Below are 10,760 nucleotides of genomic sequence, written 5' to 3' on the forward strand. Positions count from 1 at the left end.
ACAGGAAAAGAGAAAGGCTTCAGCGGTGGGCAGGGGCCTGCAGAAGGTAGGCCTCGAGTCTTCAGAAGCCACGAGGTGGAGGGAAAGAGGGAGAGAGTTCCTTCCAGGGGGCACAGGCCAGGCAAAGGCATGGTGATGAGAGGGGGAATGTTGTATTCCAGAAGCTGCCATTAGGGCACAGTCCATGGAGTGGGGCACAGTTTCAGGAGACTAGACTGGGGCTAGCTTGTGGGCAAAAGAGGTCCAGGAGGCAATAGAGGTGCCCGTGCCTCCTTGAGGGAGGGGAGACCCAGGCTCTAGACTAATCGCTATTGGAGCCAAGTGAGAATGGCTTGTGCCGTCCAGGGAGAGGTCAGCGGGCTCCAGGCAGGGTGGCCGCAGAGCTCTGGGAGGGGGGACCGAGGCTGATCTTAAGACAGGCTTGCCAAAACATCGTGGAGGCTGTAACCGCCTCGCCTGGGTTCCTCTAGGTCTCGCCACGGAGCAGCCATCATCCGGCCATGGAGGTGGAGAAAGGCCCAGAGCCCGAGAAGCCCCTCTGGGAGAGGTACGTGAGGAAAGGCAGAGCCCAGGCACCCAGAAGTCTGAGGGAAGGCCCGAGAACTCGCTTCCTGAAGGCAGCCCGCGAGTTGCTCTAGTAGCACTGCCGCTCGGGCCACCCGCTGGGCCCCGCGAGCCCCTCCCCTGGTGGCGCCCTGCCAGGCCCAGGATCTGGGGGATGGGCTCCCCCGGCCGTCTCTTCCTTAAGCTCTAGCTCTCTAGTTCTTAGAAATGAGCGTTACGGAATGTGCTTTCACAGGCTCCCTCCAAGTCTCTGCCCCACACGGGACCCCTGGGGCCGAGCCGTAGGCCTGGGACCACCTCCACTCTTTGGGAAAGTCACCTCGCTCTGTTATGCCTCAGTTTCCTCACCGTTAAAGAAGGGGGTCAGAATGACTGATCTTAAGGACTCTCCCCCACTACCGGCTCAAAGCCCACAATCTTACAATAGTAGTCAGAGGGGGTCTCCCTGGGACAGAGCCCAGTAGAATTCTTGGGCCAGGGGACCAGGCCTACGAATGCAGAAACTAAGGCCCAAAGGGATAAGGGTACAAAGAGCGGATCCTGGGGGGCATCGAGGACTCCTGGCCAGAGGGTGGGGATGTCTCATGGAGCCTGTCTCCAACGTGCAGCCCTTGAGGCTCCCCGTCCAGTGTGCCAGGCTTACCGTCTGTGGGCACTTTAGAGGCAGCAGCTGCCCCGGGGAGAAGCCGGTCCCCGAGCTGAGCCCCTGCCAGTGACCCGAGACTCATCTGGTGCCGTAGGGCGGCTGCTTTTGGGGTGACTTTGCAGGCAAGCAGGGAATGGGGCCACACCGATGCTCTCGTTCACATTCCCGATGCCTCTTCAGGCCCCCCGGCCCTTGTGTCCGAGTGTGGGGCCGTGCCTGTGGGGGCGGCAGTGGAGACAGTGGGGGTGGACGGTGGGCATGGGGGGCTCTTGGCGAATCCCCGTATCTCAAGGTCTTGGTTTGCTCGTCTCAGGGAGAAGACAGCTGATGAGGGAGGCCCCGTGGGCCTTGTCCCGCCTCCCCATCCGAGCCAGACCGGGAAGTGGCCCCACGATGTGCCCGTGCAGGGGGCTCCGGGGCCCAGCTGCCCGCCCCTGCTGCAAGGCCCCACCAGAGACAGCCTCCCAGCCGGCTCAGCGGGGCCACAGGAAAGTGCGGCGGGCACAAGAGGGAGAGGCCTGCCCAGGAGCCTGATTAAGAGGAGCTGGTCCGAGGGGGCCCTCCCCAGTGCCCTCGGCCTTCCTCTCCAGACCTCGAAAGCCTCTCTCGGTCCCCATCTACGGCAAGGACCAGACGCCCTACAGGCTGCACCCATTTTGGCAGGTGTCAACTTCCATAGCGAAGCCAACCTCCATTCTGCCACCACAGCAGAGGGCTCAGCCTTCCTCCATCGGGACCATGAGATGCAACCTGGCGTCCAGCTTCCCAGCATGCTCCTGCCGGGCCACACGGCTATTGTCATTCAGCCCAGCTGCCTGGGTGCCTCTGAATTACTGACCCCCCAGAACAGACTTCTGGGCCCCCCAGGTCCCCACCAGCCAGGCCAGAGGCCCGAGCCCCCAAGCCAGCCGGCCCCCGGGGCACCCAGGGGGTGCCCCTTCTCCTTGCAGCCACTGCAGCAGCAGCCTGGAAACGGGCTGGGGGCCTTCATGCCAGCCTCTGGGGGCTGTTGGAATGGCCGCTCCCAGCAGAACCCCCCAGACCCTCAGGTTTGGGGCCCCTCCTGCGGCCCCTTCTACCCTTCCTATTCTTGGTGCGTGTATCACTACTGCACCAGTGGCGGCTGCAGCGGGGGCAGTTCGGTCACCCAGACCTACCAGGGCATAGCGTCCTACGAGGGCCAGCCTGCCCCTCAGGCCGTGGCCGGGCCCCCAGGCTATCACTTTCCCTCTGGGCTGCCCAGCTGTTCTGGCCCCAGGGACCCTCCAAGGAGCGGCTTTGGCCAGCCACTGCCCATGCAAGGCCCGGGCGTCTGTGCCTCCCAGCACGGCCCACTCCCCTGCCCTGCCACGTGGCCGCCCTTTGTGGCCACCACCTGCACATCTGGCCAGGGCCTGCCGCAGGTCTCCTACCCCTGCCAGCTCAGGCCAGGCTTGTTTCCGGGAATGACCTGCACATGTGGTGAGTACTGTGAGGTGGAAGCGCCCCCGCTGCTTGTCCTCGGTGCCAGCTCTCTCGGGGAGAAGCATCCATTGCTGGAGTCTGGGCAGAGCTCAGCCCGGAGAGGGGCTGCCTGCAGTGGGGCAGGAATGTTCCCCGAGGGCATCCCTCTGCCGCACTGGGGAGAGGAGGGGTGTAGGTCAGCTCCTGCCCTGCCTGTCCGTCGGTCCCGAGGCTGGGGGAGAAGGGGAGATAGGAGCCAGGCCTTCTTACCCCTTTGGTTGTTTTCTAAAGTGGGATCACCTTCACAGCTCTGGGCCCAATTAGGAAAACCTACCTTCGAAGCCTGCCTCTGCCGCGTCTCCCTGCGCAGGAGCCCTTACCTCTGCTTGCCCCCTTTTCCTCATTTGTAAAATGGGCATCGTAACCACCCCCACCGCCCAGGGTGCTTCTGAGGATAAAATGAGATGAGGACCAGCCTTTTCCTTATCATCCAGCCCTAAGGCTCAGGCCCTCGGGAAGAGTCTGGGCCAGTCACATCACCTTGGAGTGGCCCAGCCTTAAGGGACACCCTCAGAGGCAGCTCTGGAAGAGCGTGGCCAAGGCAGGCCTTAGCCTTGCCTTTCTGAGGGGTGGCAAAGGGGCCAAGACAGACCCCCTGGCACAGCCCTCCCGCGTCTGGGCCTTCTCTGCAGATTCGTGTCTGAAACAAAGGAAACTTCTGGCATCTCGTCAGCATCAAGCCTCCTCCTCCACATGCCATCATTCTCAAGACTCTGGCTTGTCTATTCCCTACAGGCTGGACCCTAGGTCTCCTCTTAAAAATGCTCCAACAACCTTGTTTCTTTGGTCACTCCATCCCCAGGGGACTCTGCCTTCCCCAGCGCCCTTCCCTTTCATGGAAAGAGAAAGAAAAAGCCTTTCTATGGGATAAGCGTAGCCCCTCCCAGGCCCTCCCATCATCCAATCCATTGGGTCCCCAAAGCCTTTCAGGAGCGTCGTCATCCCTGTAGAAATGCTGTCTTCTCCCCATGTCGGCTCCTGGAAGTCTTTCCAAGTTGGTCTGAATCCAGAATCCCTTTTGTCCCGTCATCCATGAGCACACAGGAGGGTGCCCTCACATCCACGAGGCACCATTTGATCAGCCATTCTCCAGCTCAGTTTCCAGATCTTTGCCTCCACAGAAACACCAGCTGAATCATTGGCTTTCTGAAAACTACCAGCCTCTCGGCCATCCCTGGCTCATATGCCTCCTTTAGCTCTGAGAGAAGTCATGGTGTCTGGGGTCCTCAGGGAGGGAAGTGGCTGGGACCTCCTAGGAAGCACCGAGTCTTGTTGGGACGGGACTAGACAAGATTCTATTGGTGTGCCCCTCCTGTATAAAGAATGGATTCTGTAGCCTGCATGGCCATTGGAGAGTGCACCATCTCAAGAAAGTAGGCACCTGCAGGGAAAGCTATGACCTGGATGGGGATAGCTTGGCAGAGAGAATTTGTATAAAGAACTAAAAGTGAAAGAAATCTAAAGGTGAGACTGTGTGTCAGTCTAGTGAGGTCCTTCCTCCCTCAGCCACGACCCCAAAGATGGGCGAGGTGGGCTGGGACTTGACCACTGGACAGCAGTTGGGGATCTTGCTCTTTCTCCATCTCTTTTCTGCCTCTGTCCCTCACCTTCTCCCCTTTCTATCTCTGGCCCTCTGTCAGCCTTTCTCTTTCTGTCTGTTTCTGTCTTTATCTTTGTTTCTCTCCACCCCACCCCTGTCTCTGTCCCTCAGCCTCTCTCCTTTCTGTCTCTGGTTCTCTGTCAGTCTCCAATTCTCTGTCTCTCTGTCTTTCTCCTTGTTTTTCTCCCTTTCCTCTTCTCTGTCTGTGTCTGTCTCCATCTCTCTGTCTCTGTTTCTCTCCCTCTTTTTACTTTCTGTCTCTCTTTTTGTCTCAGTGTTTCTTTTCCCATTTTTCTCTCCTCTACATCTATCTTTTTATTTCCCTTGCTGATTGCTTATCCTAAAGAAGGTGGAGAAGACTCCTTATTCTGGGTCTGATAAAGTGGAGACAGTGGGAACCATGGAGAACAGCAACCACCCCATTAGGATGCTCATGATAGTCAATACTAGGATGCCAGGCACTAGGGCACATTCCCTCCATTTTAGGAAGGCACATATCAAGACAGGGAACCATCCCGTGGTCTGAGACCTCCAGAACTCTTGACTGTGCTGGATTTAGTTTAGAAGAAAAAGAAAAGCCAATCAAGAACCTGATGTGGCCATGAAAAGGAGGTGCCCATCTCTTGAGGCAGATGACCCAGTGCTAGTGATATTGACAATTCACATTTCTCTTGACGGTCTGAGAGTCCCAGCTTTCTAACACTAGCACTAGTATTATTATTATTGTTATTATTATTATTACTACCACCCTGGCTTTTCAGAGGAACTCACCAAGGCTCAGAGACGATGTGAGTAGCCTACGGTCACATAGTCAAGCCTATGTAAAAGGTGGAATTTAAAAATGGATCTCCCGACTCCCAAGCTCAGTGTTCTTTTCAGTGGACCAAACTATTTCAGCTGCTCTCTGGCTTCTTTTGAAGATGTTAAAACTCCAAACATGTGAAGAGATGGCAGTGAATTCCTGGCTGTCCTTGATGATTTTAAGGCTGGACCATGCCAGGCCCTGAAAGAACTACAGAGTTTACTACTGAGCTGTCCTCAACTATCTTTGAGGAAACATGGAAGATGGAACAATTGCCTTGTGGCCCCAGATGAGATAAGCATCTTAACTGTCAAGAAAGGAATGAAAGCGGATTCTCTCCTTGGTTATTCCTCTTCTCACTTCCTGGCATCCTTTTAGAACAGATCGGCAAAGAAACAGTTTATGAACATTAGGAAGAGGTTGCACTTGGACATTGCATTTCCTTATTTAACAGTATTACAATGCTAACATTATCGTAGACTTCCATAGGAAATGTATCGCTAGAGTCCCAGTACCCACCCAGGAATTTTATAGCATCTTTGTCAAAGAAATGGGAGATGTGGGACCTGGATGACCGTATAGTCAGGTGAATCTAGATCTGAGCACATAGCTGCACCGAAAGGACTGTTCCTAGTGGACTTAAGTATGGAGCATGCGACCTGCCCTCAGGTATCTGTCGTTGGCCTCTGGTACTCTACCATTTTATTATAAAGGCATATTTATCAAATCCATACATTGGATGACATAATACAAATCCATAAAGGCCTTAATGGTCTGGAACAAGGGGCTGAGAAATTCAGTATGAATAAATGGAGAGTCCCAAACTAATTGTGTAAGGAAATGTCCAGGAAGTCCCTCTTGAAGAAAGCCACAGATGGGCACAGGTGGATCCACCGCTGGGCATGAATCAGCAAGGTGGCTCAGCACTCATGACACAGGCAGGAGTCTCGCCATCTGTCCTTTGCCCCCCTCTGATCACACCTGCAGCAGGGGATTCATTTCTAAATCGTACTGACAAGCTAGAGGTTTTTTTCCCAAATGAAGAACAAGGGAAGAGACCCCAAAGTGATCTCCAAGGGTTCTCCCGACTATGGGATTCTAAAATTTTCTAGCAGATTGCTGCACCCCTTAGGGAGCCATCTCAGATCATTTGGGATAAGCTGGGGCAGGTGAGGGAACCTGAGGGGGACATCCCTTACACACCAGAATGAGTTTTTAATGCTACAGTGAATTTTGGGCACCAGGGATCAGTCTAGGACATTGCCCACGTATTTTTTTTTTCCACCTTTCAGACATACCTGGAGAAGTTGAGATTCCTTCTGGGCTGAGGCAAGGCTGACACAGTGTAATATCTCTGCATTTTCTCAGCACTTAGTGTAGCTGCCTGCCCCACAGTAGATGCTTTATACCTACTGGCAGGCTGCACGGTTAGGTCCCAGTGTAGTCCAAGTCAGCTCATCCCTGCAAAGATAACTACCAGCCCCAGAAGCAGAGGGCCGGTGCCTTGGCTGCCAGCTGATCTAAGGCCTTACTGATCCTTGGTTTAGGTTGGGATAAGACAATCTGTAGGGTCCCTTCCCACTTAGACCTTAGAGGCTACAGATCATTTACCCTGGAGTCCTGCTCCCAGAGAGGGAAACACAGTTAGACTGGACCTCCCCTCCCCCTTTATTCTGACAGAACTTGACTACCTGGAGTCCTTAACTGACAGTAACAGAATCTCAGGGCCCACTGCCTATAGGTGGGCTGCCCCATGACCTGGATCAAAGTCATGGGTCGATGGAAGTTTTATCATACCCATGCATGACCCCCCCCAGCTGGAGAGGATGGCAAACTCACTGGAGATTCAGTCAAGGATCAGAAGTGTCCCCTCTGCCTACAGCAGCAGTTCTCAAAGCGTGCTCTGGGGTCCCCAAGGCCCTTTCAGGGGGTTCAAAGAGTTAGAATTTTTCATAATAATACTAAAGTGTTTTTATTTCTAACATCGTAACTGTTGACAAGATCTACAAGAGCCCTTTGAGAGGTCCTCTGGATGTTTCGTGAGTATAAAGGAGGCCTGAGACATAAGAGTTTGAAGACTTGCCGGACTGGAGCAACCAATCAGTCACTCACTCATCATTTATTAAGCACCTTCTCTTTGCCAGGCACAGTGGTGAGCATCTAATAAGATAACATTTGGTAAAAATAAAGAAATGTAAAGTCTTTCAGCTTAGTTCAAAAGTGTCAATTGCACAAGATGGGTAAACTTGTTTGTTTGAAAAACATCTGACACAAGATTTGTGGACTTGGAATCTCTCCATGAGTGTCCAGGAAGGACTAGCCTCTGTGGTACAAGGGCTTGCTGAATCCCTTTCAGGGCCGTCTGTCCTCTTCCGTCTCTCACCCAACTCTCTCTTGTGGCCCCAACAAGCAGCAGCATGGGCAGTGGCCCACACCCCCATAAACCCTCTGGGCACATAGGCTGAGTTGGCGGTAACTGAGAGGCCTTGGATCCACTGGTGTCATAAGGGAGCATGTGAAGACTCCCTCTGGCACAAGAGATGGATGAGAAGTTTGTTCCAGTGACCAGGAAGGTGAAAGAAGCCGAGCCTAGAGCTTGCTCAGAGAGCATAGAGGCCATGGTCATCCCCTGTATCCCTGGGCCATTTCCTGTTGCCCTGACTTTTGTCTTGCCCCTAGACTTCTATGACTTGGGAAGAGAGAGTGAGCTGATGATTTTGTGTAACCCGGCCTTACTTAAATCTAGTTCACAAGCAAGCCAAGACATCATCTCCTAATGTCATTGGTCATCTTCAAAAATGAAGGATGAAACATTGTCAGTGTGAGATAGTAGCCTCCACAACGTATAGGACTGAGGAGATGATGGCACTCCTGTCCGGGGCACTGGTCAGCAGATCACGTCTGGAGGGCAGGATGACTCTCTTTGGGAAGGACCCTGGTACATAAGATAGAGAGAAACACTGAGATGAGGAAGGGGTTCAAAGCATTGGTGAAGGAACGTTGGTTGTTTACCGTGGAGAATAGAAGACTCAGAGAGGATGTGATAACTGTCCCCAAGAATTTGAAGGACTCCTGTGACATAGACAAGAGATTGAATTTGTTCTGTTTGGCCCTGAAGTGGACAGGATCAGGAACTGCGGGTGCAAGACGGCAAGAGGCACCCTGAGACTTGAAGTTAGGAAAAGAGCTCATTAACAATTAAAACTCATTATAAATTAAATGGGTGACCTTTTGGGGGAGTTAGTAAGCATCTATTCATTGGAGATCTTCAAGACAGGGTGGTGAGATTCTTTTCTAAGTATTGGTTGGACTAATTGGCTACTGAGGTCCTTTTCAACTCTGAAGTTCTATAGTTCTATGAGTTGAAGGGTTAGTCTTTTTGCACATAGATAGGATAATCCAATTTAATCAATATTCTTTAAATTCAAAGTCTCAGTGCAATGTCGATCAAAACAACAAGTGACTTGGACCTATATATCATCGTGGAAGCAATGTTGCTATAGAGTCAGGCCTTTGCTCCAGTACTTTAATGAGATTTAGGGCTAATTTAGAAAAGTCATGGGTAGAGTAGACTCTACCCCTTTGGATGGTTCTGTTTGATTCTGCTGTTCAAGATGTAGCCTTATGAACCATTTGTTGGCCTCCCCATTTTATTCTGGCCAAGAAGCATTTTTCTTCCACTTGGTTTTTCCTGTGTGGCTGGTTGCTGCCCTTTCTTGAGTGAGAGGGTCACAGATAATAAAACACCTTTGTATTTTCCAGGAGCACAGTTCTTTATTTTGTTTTGTTTTTTTAATTAGCCAGGTAACCGAGTGGGAAAATAAATTGCAGTAAGAGGACCTGGGTTTGAATTTCAGCTCTGCTCTTTGCAACCAGTGTATGACCTTGGGCGAGTCTCTTGTGCCTCTGGGTCTAATTTTCTTCCTTGTTAAAATGAGGCAGCTGAATAAGTCAGCCTTCAAGGCCCCTTATTAAACCTAACTAAAACTAAAACCCTAGATTTAAGACCCTAGGATCTCCATGGGGTTTTCTTCAACTCAAGGCCAGGTTAGAATGGAAACCATTGACCACAGGGAGACCCTTCAATGATTGTTAAACACAGCTCATCTGAGGTAGCAGATGGTACAAGGAGGAATTGATGGTTCTCACATTTGTACCTTTTCTTGACCCTGTTAAAAACTGTCCCTCTGTTTCTCTCCTCAGTGCAGTGGGAGCAGGTGGATAAATCAGGCTTCATGTGTGAGCTGCTCCTCAGGCGAAGGTGTCTTTTGTTTATTTGAAATTCCATTTTTGGTGTACCATTTAATTCAGGATTGCATCATTAACCTTTACAAGCCCTTGTACAAATTTACAACCCAGTTCTTTCATCTTTTTCAGCAACGAAGGCAGACCAAAATAAGTTATTTCACCATTTCTCAAACTGTCTGGAGTTTCTTTTTTTAATTTACCTATAACCAGTAACCATAACCATGGTTTGGTTTTTCAGACTTTAAATTTAAGTATATTTTTTTAAAAACCTTACCTTCCATCTTAGAATCAATGCTGTGTATTGATTCCAAGGCAGAAGAGCGGTAAGGGCTAGGCAATGGGGGTCAAGTGACTTGCCCAGGATCACACAGCTAGGAAGTGTCTGAGGCTGGATTTGAACCCAGGACCTCTTGTCTCGAGGCCTAGCTCTCAATCCATTGAGCCACCCAGCTGCCCCTTAAATTGAATTTTTTTTAATGTAAATTAAATTTTCAAAGAATAATTAATGCCTTTTAAAAACAACAGCTCAGCGAAGCCCCCTTCTCAACCAATATCTTCTATAACAAAGAATTGTTTTTTAAGTGGAACAAATTAATCCACTGACCATATTTCACAATGTTTGTCTCATTCCATCCCCATAATCTGCCACTTTCCTACCTAGGAGGGTTTCTTCAGCTGAAAAATGGGGACAATAATAGCAGCACCTTTGTCCTGGGGGAGTGGTGAGGATCAAATGAGATCATATTCATAAAAAGCACTTAGCACACAATATCCTGGTACAGGATGGGTGCTTGCCTAACTGCCAGGATCCCAAAAGTGTGTATCGGACCAAACCCTTCTGAGCCCTGTAGGAATTTTTTTACCTCTCCATTAGACCGCTGGACTTGAGTTATATACTCTTATAAACAGTGACAGTGATAGTAAGCGTGTCAGTAGGAGGGAATCATTGAAAAGAATCAGGCCTGGGACTCCACCAGGAAAAGGATCACCTTTTCCCCTGGGGAGCAGTTACTTCCTGGTCCATACAGTAACAGGGCAATGACCAGCTCTTGTCTGTGGAAAAGGGAGGAGAAAAAACAAGGGGACAGGAGATACCTTTTGCCCTGGGTCACTGGCATCTCTCATTTTGTTTTGTTTCTCTTTTTTCCCTTTAGCTTCCTGGCAACGCGGATCTTTTCAGAATGGACATTGAAAATACTTTGCAGTCTGTCTGCAGGAACAGAAGGGACTTCATGTAGGGGTTTGGGGGCCGGGGGGTGGCGGTGGGGGTGGGGGTGGCAGGGTGGGACGTTTCTCGGTTGTTTTTTTCTTTGAATGACAATGTATTTTTAAATTGGTTTTAAATTTAGAAGCCACAGAATACTTTTAATTCCAAGAATTTCACTCATTAAGCAATA

At 50.8% G+C, this 10,760-nt stretch overlaps 1 protein-coding gene across 1 annotated transcript in view; it reads left to right on the forward strand.

The window, feature by feature from the left end:
* TEX15 (testis expressed 15, meiosis and synapsis associated) overlaps positions 1-10,555 on the forward strand; it is a 35,307-nt gene extending 24,752 nt beyond the window's left edge. The window contains exons 8-10 of the mRNA XM_044680262.1: positions 471-532; positions 1,524-2,671; positions 10,518-10,555. Coding sequence (XP_044536197.1) covers positions 471-532; positions 1,524-2,671; positions 10,518-10,555 — 1,248 coding nt within the window. The remainder of the gene's footprint in view (positions 1-470; positions 533-1,523; positions 2,672-10,517) is intronic.
* Positions 10,556-10,760: the final 205 nt, after the last annotated feature.

Source organism: Gracilinanus agilis, chromosome 6 (assembly GCF_016433145.1).
Source record: "Gracilinanus agilis isolate LMUSP501 chromosome 6, AgileGrace, whole genome shotgun sequence".
Taxonomy (NCBI): domain Eukaryota; kingdom Metazoa; phylum Chordata; class Mammalia; order Didelphimorphia; family Didelphidae; genus Gracilinanus; species Gracilinanus agilis.